Source organism: Leptonotus elevatus, chromosome 6 (genome assembly GCF_054856555.1).
Source record: "Leptonotus elevatus isolate MCC_2025b chromosome 6, RoL_Lele_1.0, whole genome shotgun sequence".
NCBI lineage: Eukaryota > Metazoa > Chordata > Actinopteri > Syngnathiformes > Syngnathidae > Leptonotus > Leptonotus elevatus.
This window is the reverse complement of record NC_141244.1, coordinates 21,344,581-21,364,105: the sequence shown is the minus strand read 5'-3', so window position 1 is coordinate 21,364,105 and position 19,525 is coordinate 21,344,581. Positions and strand designations below refer to the sequence as shown.

The 19,525-nt window shown below is 39.2% G+C and overlaps 2 protein-coding genes across 4 annotated transcripts; one reads left to right on the top strand and one right to left on the bottom strand.

Moving 5' to 3' along the window:
* Positions 1 to 439: 439 nt before the first annotated feature.
* On the bottom strand, positions 440 to 5,656 carry LOC147172722 (uncharacterized). The gene is made up of 8 exons (XM_086079461.1): positions 5,498 to 5,656; positions 4,207 to 4,316; positions 3,761 to 3,845; positions 3,400 to 3,593; positions 3,032 to 3,113; positions 2,203 to 2,320; positions 948 to 1,175; positions 440 to 851 (listed from the first exon to the last, which is right to left on the bottom strand). The coding sequence occupies exons 2-8, from the start codon at positions 4,288 to 4,290 to the stop codon at positions 794 to 796; spliced, it is 849 nt and encodes a 282-aa protein (XP_085935587.1). The 5' UTR covers positions 4,291 to 4,316; positions 5,498 to 5,656; the 3' UTR covers positions 440 to 793.
* LOC147172721 (uncharacterized) lies at positions 2,544 to 18,602 on the top strand. Of its 3 annotated transcripts, XM_086079460.1 has the most exons (13): positions 2,544 to 2,683; positions 7,998 to 8,158; positions 9,465 to 9,518; positions 10,936 to 11,058; positions 12,241 to 12,345; positions 13,537 to 13,626; positions 13,697 to 13,783; positions 13,854 to 13,891; positions 13,988 to 14,083; positions 14,366 to 14,525; positions 14,643 to 14,716; positions 16,020 to 16,118; positions 17,522 to 18,602. In XM_086079460.1, exons 3-13 carry the CDS (start codon positions 9,488 to 9,490, stop codon positions 17,774 to 17,776), a joined length of 1,158 nt encoding a protein of 385 aa, XP_085935586.1. In that variant the 5' UTR covers positions 2,544 to 2,683; positions 7,998 to 8,158; positions 9,465 to 9,487; the 3' UTR covers positions 17,777 to 18,602. The 3 variants fall into 3 exon arrangements, with proteins under 3 accessions (XP_085935586.1, XP_085935585.1, XP_085935584.1); XM_086079459.1 differs by having other exon boundaries at positions 10,936 to 12,345; positions 14,646 to 14,716; XM_086079458.1 differs by having other exon boundaries at positions 10,936 to 12,345.
* Positions 18,603 to 19,525: the final 923 nt, after the last annotated feature.

Here is a 19,525-nt window from a genome sequence, read left to right as displayed (position 1 = left end):
GTGAGTGGGAGAGAGATGGTGAGTAGGAGGGGAAGGGGAGAGAGTGAGGGAAGTGGGGAGAGAGAGAGAGAAATGGGGGGGAGGGGGGAGAGAGAGAGTAAGAGAGAGAAAGAGATATGGGGTAGGAGGAGGGAAAAGGGGAGAGATAGGGGAAGGGGAGAGACTGGGGGAAGAGGAGAGAGGGGGAGAGAGAGCTGGGGAGGAAGAGAGGGGAGGGGAGAGAGTGGGGAAGGAGGAGAGAGGAGGCGGAATGGGGAGCGGGGGAGGGGGAGGGAATGCGTGACTTAGCATGTGTGTGAGTGAGTTTGCAAATGTTTTTTCGTGTGAGTGTCTGTGTCTGAGCAGGAGTGTCGTTTTGCATGAACGTGTGTTTGAAATAATATATGCGTGTATCACTTTAAATGCTCCGTAACATGCGAGGCATTACAGTACACACTCAATGAGCAGCAGGCGACTTTTACTTCATGTCCACATTAACGACAATGTCGAGTGAGTTTTGTGAGTTTGACCTTGGGCCAATTGGCAGCCAGTGACGCTGATTTGCTTTTAAACACGCGTCCAAGCTTTGTCAGTCTGCATAAGGAACCGTTTGATTGTTTTGCATTTCTATGCTCAACCGGTTATTAAAGATACTAAACAACGATATTGTCGCGTGGCTTTGAATGCGTCCGTTTTCTGCATGCTGTCCTCGTGTCAACCCACAGCATGTTGCTGTATTTATCTATCCAGAAATAACAATGTTGATTCAAATCCACTTTGAAGTGAGTCCTGCAGTTCTTTGCGTCTGTGGTTCTCATTCCCAGGCCATCAGTAGCTTGTGAAAGGGTACGAAGGCACCATAGCCAGGTTTGCTGCACAAAACCCAGAGACAAATATGAAATGAATATCACAATGATCTCATGTCTGTATTTGACTTTCTATAGGAAAAGACTTGATCGGGGGCTCACCAGTCAAAGTAGCAGTGACCCTTGTGGTGGCCGTCCCGCATGCCATGATCGGGCGTCTGTAGCTCCACCCCAAGGTGGAGCTCTGACTCTCCCTGCAGGTGGCCCAGGAAACGGATGGTACCCGTGCTGATCCGTCCGGAAGGCAGCATGATTCGCACCCGGTGGCCCAGGTGCAGGTCCAAGGGGGAGTGGGGTACAAAAACCCGCTGCGGCCCCAGAAAGCGAACGCTGTGGACGGAGAAAATAACCACCTGTCAGGTTGTTTAACAACTTAATTAATGACCTGACCTAAAATGAACTCCAGCGGTGTCAAAATTTGTGCGGAATTTTGACTTAATTTAAAGTTCCTGTAACGCAACTGCCTAACCCATTTTTTTCATGCGCGATCAATGACCGCCCCTGACTTGGAAAGCCTGTACTGGGGGAATTCCAGTCGCAACGCAGCAGACACGTCCACGTCAAAATTTTGCTGTAATCAATTTATTAATAATGCATATATTTGCTGAGACTGGGGTCAAATTGTGTTTTACAATTTCAAAAATCTGCAGAATTTCACAAGTTACTTCTTGTTAAAGATTATATAGCTCTCTCCCAAAAACAATACAATTAAAATAAAGATTATATAGCGCTTAATATGAAAAGAAAAATGCATGAAAGATGTCACCAATTGCAATTATGCCATTTAGTGGCAGAAAAATGACCTAAATACAAATCAATATCAAACACATTTTTTACAGTACAGTACATCTTTTTAATTTTAACTCAATTTTATGAATTATTATTAAATAACTGTATCAATGACTAAAAGATGCAACCATAAATTTATTAGTGTAACATTTTTTCTACTTTTGTTAACAAGAGTATGAAAACGTTATTGAAAAATGTACTGTGCGTTTTATTGTACATTTAGAACAGATGTAAAATTTTGTTAACTATTGAAGTCATGTGATTAATTACGATTAAAAAAAAATAATCGCCTGACATCGTCTGATATATATATATATATATTTATATATATATATTTATTTGTATTTGTTACCATTTGTTTTAATCATTTTCATCTTTTAACTGGAACACATAAGAGGGAGCACATAAGTCCTATTATGATCACCCTGCAGTGATTTTCATTTTCTACCTTAGCGCCTTGACCTGGTCGGTTCTTGGCCGAATATCATTTGGGACCACTAGTGCATTGGTGTCTTTACCACTGAGGCACTCACTAAATAAGTCGCCATGTATTTCTTACGAGCTGTACCTTGATGCTGAAGAGCAAGGCGAGGCTGACGTGGAGCTCGGTGCTGGTGACGAGGGCAACGGGCTTCCACGAGATGAATAATCAGATCCTCTGTCGTGATGCCGAGGCTCACTGAACGCTAATTGGAAAAGATATCGATGATGGTGAGTACTGTTTAAGAATGTTTGTAAACAATAAGCACTAAGACACTTTTTCACCTGATATTCACCCCAAATAGAGTTTTATATATGTATATATAAATATATGATTATATTCTGCCAAATAATAGTCGTCAGATGGATTTGTGCGACTGCAGTATCAACTTTACACCACTAGAGGGTGCTAATGGAATGAAACGATCATGACAGCACATTAAACAATTCCCGCAAATGTCTGTAGATGGTGTCGGCCAAAGCTTCAGCACAAAGTATCGACCTATTTTTCTGGCTGACTTATTTTTTTTCACAGCCCTAAATCTAATTGAATCCATCTGAACTTGTTGGTGAGTTGAAAAAAATCGAGTAGAATATCTCATGTGGAAAATGTTTGGTTGAGTTGTCTCGATTTAGCTAAACATAATAGCTAGTTAGCATGCTAGCTATCGCTAGCTCTAAAGCACACTATCCATTTAACCGCTCTGCCTTTATATATATATATATATATATATATATATATATATATATATATATATATATATATATATATGTATATTTATATATATATTTATATATATATATTTATATATATATTTATATATATATATATATTTATTATTATTATTTAGAGGTCTTTGTCACCCAGGAGCACCTGTGAAATGGAGTGTAAATGTTTGTGGACTGTTGCTACTTGCCTTTGCTTGAGTACTCGCCAAATACGTCTCCATTATCCACTTTTTGCTCCGCTCTGGTCAATGTTCCAGCCTCAAAGATGATCTGTGTGCATAAAAATAAAAATTTTATACTCATCGAAATGAATGGAAAAGGCATTAATACTTTCTAGCCTCACAAAAAACTTTTTTTTTTAAATAAGAAAAATAGCACTCTATATTATTATACTTTATAAAAACATGTAGTAATGACATAATACAATTCAACGTAAGGAATTTAACCACTTTTGCCACACTTTTTGCCCCAATTCAATGGACATAAACTGACACCATTTACCAAAAAAACAACATGTATTTGTACTCCATCCTTTTGTCCATCTTTGCTGTAATACCTGATTGCAAAGCGCCTCTTGTTTTCTTTGCAACTCGGCAAACTTCCTTTCCCATGACGCTCTCTCGCACGCGATCCTCGTCCTTAGCGACAGGATGTCCTGTTCGGTTTTGCTCAGCCTCTTCTGGAGGGCTGCGGTGCGGTCCGGGCAGCCCGGTATGGCGGCGGCGGCGGCGGATATCTTGCTTTCGCAACCTGGAAATCACAGTTTGATTTCGTTTTATACATGCATGACACTGAAGCATGTTAAAAGCTTAATTTAAAGGGGGCATCATATAGAAAAATTCAATTTTATGTAATATGCCCTTTTTGGATTAAGGTTTTTTTTATATATATAGGTAAACAGGCTTCTTTGACCTTACCCGTAGGTTGTGTTTGGGGAACGCTTTTTTCTCCTATGATGTGCTTTTCCCTTGGTAGGAACTGGATTGCATTGTATGGACAAATCTGCAACATCAAACCCCATATGTAAAAAAAAAATTGTAATAGAATGTGAAGAACACTTTTGACATTTTTTTTCTGAACTTAATCGTCACCCTATTCTTGGTCTTTATTCTCTTTCTACGATTTGTGCTTCAATTCAATGGGCATCAACAGTTAACCAGTGACAACTGTTGCTGCCCTGATGTTGTGAAGTTCACTGCCGCCATCTAGTGGCAGAGTGCCTGAAGCTCAGTAGTGGGCACTCGCAAGTCACAAGGGTGGCATTTTTGTTTCGTGATGTGCGTGTCATTTTTCTCATGTAGAATATGTGCCTTGGCTCAGCAAAGGAACAGCAAATGCTGTGTGATGCAATAGAAACGCTCACCCAAAGGAACCTGCAGGTGCAAAGTATCCCTTTAAAAGTCCATGAAAAGATGCTCCACAGCATACTGCCATCGTGAGTGTGCATGTTTTCCTCACATGGTGGTGATATGACTGAGGAGTGAACAAAATACTGTTAGTATTACAATTCTATAATAATAAATGGTGTGTAAATGTGTATAGATACCAGAGGATCATAAAGCATCAACACCATGCATCTCGCATGTACATAGTTATGAAACCAGGGTGCATAGTTAGCATACTAGCCTGAATAACACAAACCGTATTTCATTCAACTGAACTTTTAGCATTTACACACAATATTTAATGGTAAATTGTAACAGCAAAGTAGACTATTAGTAGTTGTATTAGCAACAACAAACTTTCACTTTCACTTTGCATGAGCTGCATTTAAGAATTGCCAACAAAACAGGACTCAAAATGCAGTCGAAAAACATGATTAAGGAATTTAAAAAAAAAATGTAAACCTAATTGCAGCAAAATTCCACTAGATGGTACCAAAGTAACTTTTATTATTATTATTATTACTACGATTATTATAATTATTGATGATGATGATAATAATAATAATTCTTATTATTATTATTTTTATTATGATGATCATCATCAATAATTATAATAATAATAATAATTATTATTATTACATTCTATACATTTATTGCTTTAGACTGTGCGCAAAAACATCCCCAGATAATTTTTTCTAAGAAATCTAGAATTCACAAAAGCAACAACAAACTTTCACTTTCACTTTGCATGAGGTGCATTTAAAAATTGCCAACAAAACAGGACTCAAACGCAGTCGAAAAACATTATCAATGAATTAAAAAAATTTAAACCTAATTTCAGCAAAATTACACTAGATGGTGCCAAAGTAACTTTTTATAATAATAATTATTATTATTATTACTACTACTACGATTACTATAGTTATTGATGATGATAATAATAAATATTTTTTTTAATTTTTTTTTATTATCATCATCATTGTCAACAATTATGATAATAATAATCTTAGTATTAATAATAATAACAATAATAATAGTTATTATTATCATTAGTATTAACAGTAGTAGTAGTAGTATTACATTCTACACATTTATTGCTTCAGCCTGTGCGCAAAAACATCCCCAGATTATTTTTTTCTAAGAATTCACAAATGCCGAACAGCAACTACGTAGAGGTTCATTATCTCAATACACAGAACAGAAATGCTCATCACTTTCATTGTGGTTGACATTAAACAGAAAAGTGCAATGACAAAACTATCCACTCACCTTTTTGGGCCGAAGCTCAGTCGATGCAAATAAAACCAAAATAAGGTAATAACAAGGCGGTATCTTCCACCCTTTTTTTTAATCTTCCAAGGCTGCAACTTTCCTCCGCTAATGTAACGCACGCTGACCTGTTGCTATGCGTCCCGCTGGCGACGTAAATCGCGTCTAATCCTCTTAGTCACCGAGTTGCACAGTCCAGTTGCATGCAGGTTGTTTAATTTGGTCCGCTGAGCCTTATCTATAAACGCCGTGAATAAGCCTGCTTTCGATGTGCTCTCTTTGTCCCCGGTGAGACCAGGACGGGTAAGGGGTCAATCATAAAATTGGTTGGGTTCTCGCTTGGACGTGGCATGATGGCCCCTGAGTTTATTGATTTGGTGTTGCAGTCCATAATATCATGAAAAGATTGAGAGACTCTGGAGAAATCTAAGATGAAGACCAAAAACCAACACTGAATACATGTGACCTTCGAACCCTAAGGCAGCACTGCATTAAAAACCGGTGTCATAGCCACGTTGACCCAAGAGAACCTTTGTCACTCCATTTACAAGTGCAAGTTAAAACTCCACTTTGCAAAGTGAAATCCATGTATGAACAACACACAGAAACACCGCCGGCTGACACCATCTGATATCTTCTAAAAATACAATTCAACATCGATATCCAACAATGGATGGCGTCTTAGTTTCTATGTGATCAGGTAACAGGTATTTAGTGTTTAGAGTGCACCATTGTCCGGTGAAAGAAGAAATTAAATATGTCGTCAGGCTAAAACTGGTCCAAACACTGTGACTTTCTCATTTTGAAAACAAAAACGTAACTACAACATCAAGAGTGTGACGTGAAGAGTACAACTGTCACATGATTTGTGCGAGTGTCTTTTGTGTCGCCAGCACAGAATTTAATCTTGTGTTGGTCACAAAGGCGTAATTGTTGTGTACGGGGAGGGGGGTGTCCATGGAGGCTGCTGGAGAATCGAGGGGGAGGGGGGGGGGGTCTGATTTCACATTGTGTTTCACCGAAACCAAAGGCCTGCGTAAACCACATTCAAATATCACCTATCAGGAACGAACCTTAATCCACTGATTTATTTCTTTAATTGCAGGCTGCACTTTTTTTCCGTCACAGGTGGAAAAAGTAGTCACACCCTATGTGAGTTTAGTGATTAAAAAATAATAATAATAAAAGATTCATAAGGGTAGTGATTCAACTCCTTTCCTTCATCACAAAAAAAGCTAGTCTCTCAGCTAGCTAGCTAGCTAGCTAGCTCTCTGATTTGGCTTCACTTTTATGCTATCAAGACAATATGTTTCCATACCTTTTTAATATACAAGGACAAGCAGCATCCCTTCAACCAAAAACAAACAAAAATTCAAAAACAAAAAATGAATAACGTTAGTGATTCAACTCCTTTACTTCCGTGCAAAATAAAGCTAGTCTCTCAGCTAGCGAGCTCTCTGATTTGTCTTCACTTTTATACTATCAAGACAATATGTTTCCATATCTTTTCCCCATATAAGGACAGCAACATCCCCAAAATAAAAAACAAACCAAAACACACTATACACAAAATAATCAATCAGTTTCATACCTTTGCTAACGTTGGGCCCTGAATAACAAGAAATGCAAAATTAGCCAACAATAACAACTGAAAAATCTACACCTTACTTATAATATTTTATACAAACTCTATTCATTCACGACTCTTTAGGTCGTGTCATCAGTTATGGAGGTTTAAAAAAACAAAAGTAGAGCATCTTCTGTTAAATTAAGGTGTAGAAAGTACAGGTAAATTAATGAAGTAGCCCTATAATTAAATGTAGGCAGCAAAAATAAAAATTTAATTAAATGCCCAAGTGAAGTACAGATACCTGAAGAATTGCAATAATGAAAAGTACAATATGAAAAAAGTTCAATTCAAAAATATTTTCCATTACATTATTGGCCAAAGTCTTAAAGTTGTGTCATGTATTTAAAAAATAAAATAAAATCATATTTTTTCAGGAATAGCATTATTATGAGAATAAAGTCCACATATCGTGATGAAATTTGTATTTAATCAAGAAAAACTGATTTTATTTTAATCCCCAAGATTTAAAAAAATAATAATTATTGAGAAAAAAATGTATTAGTTCAAATTTCAGTTAGCCTATTTTGCCAGCCAGTAAAGTACAGTAATGTACTTTAATGAGAAAAATACCACTCTGTAATCTTATACATTCTAAATACATGCAGTGATGACATAATTAAATACAATTTAAGAGAATTAAACGGTCATACGGATATACTGAACTGGAGGTTTGGCTCCTCCCGGATTCAGTCATTCTTTGCACAGGATAAAGAATATATGCCCACTAATTTGCTGCTTGTTATGTAGTGAGTTGGGTCACCTGCCACCTTACAGCATCACTGTTTATATGTTTTAAATCTAAGCAATTTTGAAAGAAAAAAAAATTATTGATATTGCGGTTGAGATTTAACATGGGATTATATTTTCCAGATGCGCGTGTCAACAACCAACATTGCTGCCCAAAGTGGCGTCACCAAGAGAAGGCAGCCTCAGGGTTGGTGGAAAAGGGGAGGGGTGGTGACAGAGAGCAGAAGTCTTGCAGGAGTTCTCATTCACTTCACCCGCAGCTGACACGAGCCCTACCACGCCAGGTAAGTGCACCCGCATTGAAATCTTTTTTTTTTAATCAGCATTTATATTATTCTGATTATAGATTTCTCGTTTGAGGTATGCATGAAGCAGCAATTCGCCAATAGTGATGGGATTGTCAGTATTTACATATTTATGAGTTGTTTTACACTAAAAGACCCTTTTCTTGGGTCAAATTGACCCAAGTAGAGGATCGGTCCATTTTTGTACCCATAGTTGGGTTATTTTTGACCCAATTGTTTTTAGAGTGTAAATATATTTATTAAATGTTATATTACGTAAAGCAATTAGTAGTAGTTAATAAATTGGTATTAATACAACGTATACTGCATTTTTTTTTTATGTGTATGTTTGTGTAAATGTGTATATTTGTATTTATGTATATATTTTTTTATATTTTCTATGTCCTATTTTTAGCATTATATAAAATGTTTTTCTTTCGTGTGTGTTGTTATTTCTAATGTTACGTTAACTTGTGTTTTGTGGGTTTTTTTTGTTATAAATGCTATTTAGTGTTTTTTTAGTTTTTTGTTGTTATTTTCTTTTGTATTATTATTTGGAAATATTTCTAGTTCTATTCATTTTCATGACATTTCCCATTCTATTCATTTAAGCTATTGATGCTAGTTTATTGAATAACACCTGTCATCAATTCCGTGTTGCCATGGCAACATATTCACCTTATGAAACTCGTAGGTTTGCGGCTTATGAAGTCAAGATCACGTTCAAGTTCATGAAGTTGCCATATGAACGTGGGCCGCTGTTGTGGTTGCGTTTCCAGGGTGTGGAACCCAGAGGAGGCCGTGATGGGAGGGGGGGAAAAAAACAAGTGCCGCTCTTTAGTCAGTCTCCCACCGGGACTGATCCAGGAACAAACATGTTTTAATTGCGTGCATGGATAAAATGTGCGCAAATACGGATGCTTGCATGGTTATAACAGCAATGTATCGCTAAACAAATATATGCCGAGGAGGGCGGACCGATTGCTAAATCTCGTGCTTCTGAGCGTTCAGGTGACGGTAATGCGAGAAGACAAATTGGTTATAAAAAAAAAGTTGGTATTTTCTGTGCTGTCGTTCTTTTGTCTCCATCGCCACTAACCAAACAATTATGAGATCACATTCACCTCAACAATTGGTGGGATTGTAAAGGAGAGGATGACAAAGCTCCCACAGAGGATATTTGCTCAGATGGCGTGCAGCGTCTTACACAATAGAAAGTCATTAAAATGGCTAAATGCATTGTCCAAAGAACATCGTTTTTTGTTTTGCATGTCACAAGTGCCTTTTTTTTTTCTTCATTTTTCAGGCTCCTTTTCCGCCACTGTGACAATGGCCTCAACCACTTTTCAAATGTACACAGGTATAAGTTTTGCTTATTTAACAAGCACTTGTTTACAAAATGTATAGTGTGGTTCGTACAGGAGAGACGTTTCCTTGTTAGGATTCCTCCGATTATGTAACAAGCATCTTTTTCTATGGGGAGAAATTGTATCATATTCTCACTACTAGTAGTTTGAGTGAAGTTTACTATCAAACTAAACATAAAATAGAAACACACTATGCATTTAAAACAACCGAACAACTTTGCTATCATGTCCACTAGCTTACTGCTAACACTGAATGGGAAGCGTCATAGATGGGCTATGGAATAGCATCAGTGTCGCGTTAGTTATAAACCTTAAACTGGTATTTGAACACAAATATTGTAGCAACGCATATAGATAGATAATACACACATGCTTGTTTTCTTTATCCTCTGCGAATTCTATTCTATATAAAAAAAAAAGTTAGTTTTTTTTCCCAAGACAAAAACTGCAAAGTTACAAGAATTAAGTCAAGATATTACTAGAAAAGGGTTCAATTGTCCAAAAAGTAGTTGTTTTTTCCAAGAAAAAAATTTGCCAGCAAAAACACTTAAATGGAAAAAAACCACACAAAAAATTTAATTGTTTTTAATATTTTTAAGACAGAAATTTTTAAATTATTTAAATGTTTTCAAGAAAGTTCATAATGTGATAAAAAGGTTTTCGTGAAACAATTTTTTTTGTTTTTTTGTTTTTTTTAAAGCAAATCTGTAACATTTTTAACATTTTTAACGGTAACAAAATCCAAGTCATACTCTTGCTAACACAAGCGGTGTCCTGGCTTGTCCATCAATCTAAAAATTGATGATCCGTGATTGCCATGGCAACGACAGGCTCCAGGTGATGTTCAAATGTATGTTAATCACTATGGGATGCCGCCTACCTTTGGTGGTAGGCCAACACAAGCAAATCAGTTAGTACAATTCAGTTTTATTTACCTTTAAAGATTAATACCTTTAATTTTTAAGACCTGATGTTTTTATGTTTACATTATCTGACTTTGGCATGTAATAGATTTGAATTGAATCATTATTTCAGTACTTTTTTAAGCGCAATGTTAACTCATTCACTGCCATTGGCGGCTATAAACGTCAAAAATGTATTTTAACTATTTTTATTAGTTTAAATTTTTTTGTATGTATGCATGAAAACCTAGATTTTTTTTATTGTACATTTAGAACAGATATGAAATTTGTGATTAATCGCAAGTTAACTAGTGAAGTCATGTGATTAATTATGATTAAAAACTTTAATCGCCTCTTGCCCCTAATTTTTAATAATCTTTTTTTTTTATGAATTTATGGCAGTGAATGAGTTGCTTTGCTATAGTGGATTAAAATACTGTTAAAAACATCTGGTTAAATTTGCTTTTTTTTTTTTTTACTGATATTGTTCACGTTGTGTTTTTTCCAGGCTGGATGGGTATCACACCGCATCTTGCGTTATTCGGTTTTCTTCTTCTCACCATGTCAGGAGGCACGTCTGGCTCCACGTCGCCAGCCCCTGCCACCAGTATGGCCGCCTCCACTCCCATAGGTACAACTATGCCTCCCGCCGCCTCGCCTTCCACAGCAGCCACTAGTATGCCATGGTCGTCATCCTCACCTGCCACCGCCGAGCCCCCCTCAAGCACACCTTTATCCACAGCAGCCACTAGTATGCCATGGTCGTCATCCTCACCTGCCACCGGCGAGCCCCCCTCAAGCACACCTTTATCCACAGCCATGCCAACCGGCAGCATGCTGATGTCGTCCTCCGGAACAACTGTTTCTACACAGGCGGCTTCCACTAGCTCAGTCAGTGCTCCTAATACAGGAACCACCTCTGCCTCCTCCTCCTCCACAGCCACGACCATGTCCAGCGCCGCCTCCACTCCCATAGGTACAACTATGCCTCCCGCCGCCTCGCCTTCCACAGGAGCGCCCGTGACTGCCACCGCCGAGCCCCCCTCAAGCACACCTTTATCCACAGCAGCCACTAGTACGCCATGGTCGTCATTCTCACCTGCCACCGCCGAGCCCCCCTCAAGCACACCTTTATCCACAGCAGCCACTAGTACGCCATGGTCGTCATCCTCACCTGCCACCGGCGAGCCCCCCTCAAGCACACCTTTATCCACAGCCATGCCAACCGGCAGCATGCTGATGTCGTCCTCCGGAACAACTGGTTCTACACAGGCGGCTTCCACTAGCTCAGTCAGTGCTCCTAATACAGGAACCACCTCTGCCTCCTCCTCCTCCTCCACAGCCACGACCATGTCCAGCGCCGCCTCCACTCCCATTGGTACAACTATGCCTCCCGCCGCCTCGCCTTCCACAGGAGCGCCCGTGACTGCCACCGCCGAGCCCCCCTCAAGCACACCTTTATCCACAGCAGCCACTAGTATGCCATGGTCGTCATCCTCACCCGCGACTGCCACCGCCGCAAGCACACCTTTATCCACAGCAGCCACTAGTACGCCATGGTCTTCATCCTCACCTGCCACCGCCGAGCCCCCCTCAAGCACACCTTTATCCACAGCAGCCACTAGTATGCCATGGTCGTCATCCTCACCTGCCACCGCCGAGCCCCCCTCAAGCACACCTTTATCCACAGCCATGCCAACCGGCAGCATGCTGATGTCGTCCTCCGGAACAACTGTTTCTACACAGGCGGCTTCCACTAGCTCAGTCAGTGCTCCTAATACAGGAACCACCTCTGCCTCTTCCTCCTCCACAGCCACGCCCATGTCCAGCGCCACCTCGAGCCCAAATAGCGGCTCCGGGACACCGACGACAACGATGATGATGATGATGACCACCACCAAGGCGTCCATGTCAACCGGTGTGTTTAATTGTATTTATTTATTTGAGCTTAATTTAGCCAGGCAAAACAGATTAAGAACAAAGTTCTTATTTACAACTTTGGCCTGACAAGAGGCAAAACCTGTTGAGGGAAGGGAATTTTTTTTGGATAAAACAATTAAAACAGCAAATAAAACAAATCAAACAAACAAAAAGAAACAAATACAAGACTATACAAGTAAGACAATAAACATGCAAGTGATGAAACCAATTTGTTGTTTGTTAATGTATTGTAATGTAATGATCCTTCATCCAACTTTACAGTACACCACATGGAGATTTTTTTTAAATATAAAATTAGATAGTATTTTTCAAGAAAGTGTTTTTTTTATATTTAAAAAAAAAAAAGGTAGTTCTTTAACAAATTTGTTTTGTTTCGGGGTGGTTCAAAAAAACATTAAATTTTAGAAGAAAAAGTTTCATATTGAGGGGGGAAAAAAGCTTTCTTAAGGGATAGAAATACATTTTAAAAGAAAAAAAGTTTATTTTTGTTCGGGTATGAAATTTGTTTGTTTTTTTTCAACAAAAAGCATGAAGAAAAGGGTTTTTTTTCTAAAGAAAGTTTTTTTTCAATCTTTTTTTTTTAACAAAACATACTTTTTTCAAGAAAACAAATATTTTGAGGTGGAAAAAAAGTTTCATTTTATTCAGGATAATTTTCTTCTTTTTATTTAATTATTTAATGTTCTTTTGTTTATATATTTTTTTATTTTTCCCCTCTAAACAAAAAACGTATTTTTCTGCGGAAAATGTGTTGGTTGGGGGGGGGGGGGGTGCAAATTCAGACAAAAGGTCAAACGTCAGAATGGTATTCCATAAAACTTTTTTTTTCTTTAAAAAAAAAATTCTGAAAAATCAACAACAAAAAACTTGTTGGGTGTCTTCTTATTGTTGAAAAAAATGTATAACAAATGATAAAAATTGATTAAAAAACTGGTGAATTTTCCTGCTTAATTTATATTCCACAAAGGCCAAATTAATCAGAACGCGCAATGTGAAGGTGTATAGAACATATTGCAAAGAAAAATGTCGACTTGACTTCTCCTAAGTAGCCATAATATCAACCAGACAAAAGTATTTTTTACTTTTAGAAAAAAGGTTCTTTTTTTTGCTCTTAAAAAAAGTTCAACTAGTGCTCCTAATCCACTTGGCCCCTCCTCCTCCTCCACAGCCATGCCCATATCCAGCACCACCACAAGCATGGCTGCGAGTCCAAACACAGGCTCGATGATGTCCACCACCATGACGTCCGCCTCCACCAGTATGTTTTGTTTCACCAATGTACTCCAATCATGTTGTTTTTCTCTGTAAACAATCCCGCATGTCCACAGCCATGCCCATGTCCGGCGCCACCACAACCATGAGTCCAAACGCTGGCTCTGGACACCCCACAATGATGACAATGTCCCCCTCCACTGGTAGGTTTTGTTCCACGTGTTTATATCATTTCTATTTTCCAGTGTTAACAAACCCCGTTCATCATGACAGGGAGCATGGCCAGTACGACAATGACAGCAATGGACATGGCAAGCCCAACTCAAATCTATCCAGCCATTTTATATTGCGAGCTAGCTAGCTATACCGCTATGTCATACGCCTCTTTATTTGTCTCCTGAATGCAGATATACTGTCCGGTATTCTCGTGTAATTGCTCGGAATGCAACGCAATGTATGCCAGTCAAAATGCCACGCGGTGTGCCAGCGGTGAATGGTGTCAGGTAGGCAGGCACACCCCACCACATGGAACCTCATCATCTTCATGCTAAAACAGATTTTGTAACTATTCTGCCCGGTTTAACACTGGCATGAGATGGTTTCATCCCCTTCAAAAAGTCAGTTTCAAACAAATAACAATTAATAATTATTTAGTAATTTAGGCAAATTGATTATCATTCCTGGACCATCATGTTTGTAATTATTGTAAAGATGGAGCTTAAGTGCCTGTAAGAAAGCTCAAATGTTTAAATATATATATATATATATATTTATTTGTGTGTCAGCTTTTGAAGATGGACATGATGTATTACATGGCTAACTGCAGCGCCACCTGTAGTAATGGCTGCGCCAACGCAACCGACGCCAACTGCGCGGTGGCCTGCTGCAACACCACGGGCTGCCTCGCCGACACGTTCGCATCCCTGGTGATGATGACGTCAACAGGTAAGCGACGCGCAACGCCACAATCCGTGTATTCCAATTTCCTCTTGGCGAAAATCATGCATACCGCTTATCCTCAAGCATCACTTTTACGATGATGTCTTTTTATTGTTGCCAAAGCAGTTGCGCCGACCACCCCATCCGTCACCATGGCGATGACCGTAGCCCCCACCCAGCCAGCTACGACGGTTAACGTAAGGACAAAAAGATTCTTGTCGACCACACACACCTAAGGATTTGTTTTCGTAAATGTTGAAGGGGTTTACCGTTTACGATCGGCAGACATGATATTTTCCAAGCGGACATGGGAAAGGGGCTGAATCACACTTGGCACAACTCATGTCAGGGTGGCCGTGAGTGGTTGAGAGATGGTGGACCCAAATGCGAGGAAGCAAGGCAGGAACGAAGTGCAATATGAGGAACTTTAATGAAACTTAGGGAGAAAGGTGAGCAGACAATCATGACGGGACGGGACTGGACTGGTTGCCATGACTGGAACGAGCGTCATGTGACAGGACCTGATTTCCCTTGACTTGACTTGCTGTGGAGTGACTTGACTTGGCTGGGGCAATGGTTTCTTGGCTGTGACGATGACGACTTGTCTAGCTGTGACGATGTCGACTCGGCTGGCTGTGGTGATGACGGCTTGGCTAGCTGTGGCGATGACGGCTTGGCTAGCTGTGGTGATGACGACTTGGCTAGCTGTGGCGATGACGACTTGGCTAGCTGTGGCGATGACGACTTGGCTAGCTGTGGTGATGACGACTTGGCTAGCGGTGGCGATGACGACTTGGCTAGCTGTGGCGATGACGACTTAGCTGGCTGCGACAATGTCGACTTGGCTAGCTGCGACGATGATGGCTTGGCTAGCTGCGACGATGACGGCTTGGCTAGCTGTGGCGATGACGGCTTGGCTAGCTGTGGCGATGACGGCTTGGCTAGCTGCAACGATGACGGCTTGGCTAGCTGCGACAATGTCGACTTGGCTAGCTGCGACGATGTCGACTTGGCTAGCTGTGACAATGTCGACTTGGCAATGCACCCACACCGACTGGAAAACACAACAGACTAAATACACCAACACTAATGAGACAAACCTGGGGAAGGGAAGACACACACAGGTGTGACATGGTTAGACAGAACGAGACAAGGGATGAAACCAGGAACACAAGACAAAAAACACCAACCACAGACAAAAACAACAAGAACACCCATAACAAACAAAAACCCAACCCCCGCAGAACCGAAACATGACAAATAAACGTTTGTAGACTTCCAACAGTCAGACCTTTGCTGGCTTTAATTCGAAAAGGGAGAAATGCTCAAATTTGGCCCGATTATCGGTATGTGTATGTCCTGCTTTTAGACATAGCAACAGGGTAGGCTACACTAACACCGATAGGTAGTCGTACCACGCAGTGAGTGGAAAAAGGAACACTGTCTGTTTGTGGTGCATCAGCGCCGTGGGTCAACTTCTCTCCTCCTTTACTCTCCCAGGGAAACAAATGCCACCAAGGGGCTTGCACCGGGGCCACCTGCTACACCAGCTTTAGCAACACACTGCAGACGTGCTCCTCCACACAGCTGCACTGTCAGGTGAGGACCACAACATTTGTGGACGCAGGATTGTATTTAATATTCAATATGCAATATAAATTTATAATTTAGAAAAGTTTATTTTTTTCTTTTGAGGTAAGTGAAACGCCAATAGTTTTTTAGTAAAATAACCACTGGTAACATCACTGGTAAAATCAGCAAAGGGTTATTTCTCATTTACTTAAAATCAAACAAGAATTGTTCCTTCACCACTCAGGTTTTCTTCAAATTTTTAGGTGAGGTTGGACAACAACACAAAATATTTTTCTTCCAAACCTCTTAAAACTCATTCAAACCCAAAAATGTATAAATATGTTTTTAATAATTTGTCCTTCACTCCCAAACACGTATTAATACGTTTTTGTTCTTAATTTTTTTTATTATGCTAGAGCATACAGAAGGCTTTGATGTAGCTTTTGATCTGAAGAGGTGACTTAAGGCAATGGTAGTTATTACAAAAAATGGCCAGCAGGTGGCAGCAGAGTATGAGAGATCAGCCAGAGCCATGTTGCAACAAGCTCTTTTTGCCAGTGTTTTCAACAGGTTTGTGAATAATGATGACCCTTAGCTATATTCTAATGCTAACTGCAGCTAAATGGAAACAGATACAAATGTACCTTTTTTTCCTAATGAAAGAAGAGACGCTAATCTTTCTTTTAGTAGGTTCCACAATATTCTATGGGCCTTGTAAAATCTGTCAAAATCCAGTAAAACAGCCAAGAGCGAAGGGGGTTGCTTCAGTGAAAACAGCTGGGAGTGAATGAGTTAATTAGAGACACACAAACTTTTGGCTAATTAGAGCTATCGCTCGCTTTTAATTATCTACAGCTTTGAAATTATACCACTTATAAAGCTGATATTTATATCATTTATTTGATTTTTTTTTAACTATAAAAAATTTAAGCTCTTTTTCAATATAAAATTATTGCATTCTAGCTACTCAATTTTACCAACGCAATACTTCAAAAATGACACGATGAGTACAAATCTGCACCGAAATGACGATGCAAGGTACAGAGTTAGAACACACGCCAGTGTTGCATATTTGGATTGATTGATTTACTGTGCTGTGTAAAAACGCAGACAAAGAATGTTCAATAAATGATTGTAGTCAGTAGTTCAATTATTCAACAAAAAACAACTACTTCCACATGAGGCTCATTTGCTAGCATACTAGCCTAAATAACACCCAGATGAAAAACACAATCAATGAATTAAAAATAACAACAAGATTCCAGAAGATGGCGCCAAAGTCATACTTAAAACATAAAAACAATGAATAGGCAGGTTTTTCCAGTGAATAACATCCGTGGAAGCCAAACCACGACTTAGCAAGGTTCCACTATATGTTCCGTATGGAAACTCTGTAAAATTGTTTCGCTCCTGCGCCATCGCCTCTCCAGCTGAAAAAGCAACAGGTCAACTCCGACACGCAGTGGACAGCGGGCTGCGCCACCAACTGCTCGGCCACCACGCCATGCGAGGACGCCACGACACCTCCCTGCTCTTTGGAGTGCTGCGAAGCCGCCAGCACGTCTTGCCTGTGGCTCAACGGGACGCTCAACCATGTCTCCTCCAAAGCCGCCGGACCTCGTCTTCACACAGGGCTGACCACATCCGCGCTGTGCCTATTGCTGGCCTTGAGTCTCCTGCTGTGAGGAGGCAAAATGTATACACTCATCTATGTTGTTACAAGAGGTTTGGAATCATTTAAACACACACTTGGATTTTTTTCCCCGCATTTCAAGGTCACTGACAATTTCGACATTAAGTATTTAAAGACACGTTCCATTTGGTTAGTAAAAGGCAACATGAAAGGCCTCCAATGACATTTTATATTCAGAGAAAGTTGATATTGGGATAAGGAAGACAATTTTAGATAGCTTGCCGCACGCAATAAAAGGTATCCTCATAATCCAAATTTAGAATAGGCCACTGTACATTAAATTCATTCTGAAATTTCACCCAAAAACCCGATATTCTTAACTTACTGTGAGTTGTGCGTTATCTCTGTAGGATGCAACTGTAACGATAATAATAAGCAGAATGTGAAGGTTTCAAAAAGCATTTTGTGCAGGCATACCTAATGAATTGTCTGGCTCTCTCGTGTTTTACCGCCAAAATCCTTTCCCTTCATTTCTGTTGTTTATAAAGCCATGGTGAGAATAATGTAGCTGTGACAATATATTTAATATTAATATGCACTTTATGCAAAACCAGCAGGGAGCTGTTACAGGGTGTGTCGGAAATTCGCTGGGATGTTTTCGCAGAGGCATTTATTTAGTTAATTTTGTGTTGTTATTGTTGTTTTGTATTTACTTGTGAATACTATATCTTAGTTGAGACGACATTGTCGATAATGTCTTTAAAGTATATTTTAAGGTCAAAATGGCTTCAAGTCAAGAGTTTTGTGTTGTACAAAATGTGGTAATTTGAATATCTATGTGGAAATAAATTTCATCAACTACATGCCTGGTGAATATTGATTGGGAAATGTATTTTTTTGGAACATTATTTATGTAATTAAAATGTGAAAAAAATATGCTCTATCCTAGCAGTAACTGTCTTCTCCACCAGATAGTGCTGTTTTTCATTTAAACGTGTTTTTAATAGTTTACGTTGGAGTAAAAAATATGAATTTTATATTTCATACCAAGCGAAAATTCAATCGTGAAACAAATATGTATGTACAATCATGTCTCGAAAATCCTTAAAGCAATCAAGGAAATCACAATGATCCCATTTGGAGGATAGATTTTAATTTTTACAATATTTTAAGTTTTCTAATGAATAATAAAATTTATTATTTTACTTTGTTGCGTCAATATTTCTTTTGAAAGCCCATTTGACAGTTGAGCGTCTTATGTATTTATTTATTATCTTTTTATTTTATTGTTCAAATTATAAATTCCGCTTAGCAACAAGTGGCCAATCACATGCGAGCATATTTGCCAAAAAAACGAATGGCGACCTAGCTAATTTATTTTATTTATGGTTGGGCGTTTCGAAATGCCTCATGAATATTTTCTGTTGTGTGCAATAAATATATATATATATATTTTAATTAAAAGCACTTTAGACACTAGACAGTTCTGGTCAAATGGCCTAGGGCAAAAGACAAATTCTGCCTAGCAACAATTGTTTACAAACATTCCGAAAAGGACTCTTCTGCTAGCATTAGCTAACAATTGTGGGGATATGCTTGACCTGGGGCATAATGTGTGAATGAAAAAATTAACATGGCCATGGGCATGTCTTCTTTCAACATGTTGATGCTTGAGAAGCTTTCACACAAGCAGAGTGCAATAATCCTCTTTAGATCGCTTACCTTGAGCTGTGTATGTGTGCGTGTGTTTGATTTAACCCAAAAAGTTGGGTTGTATAAATGAATAACACCACAAAACAAA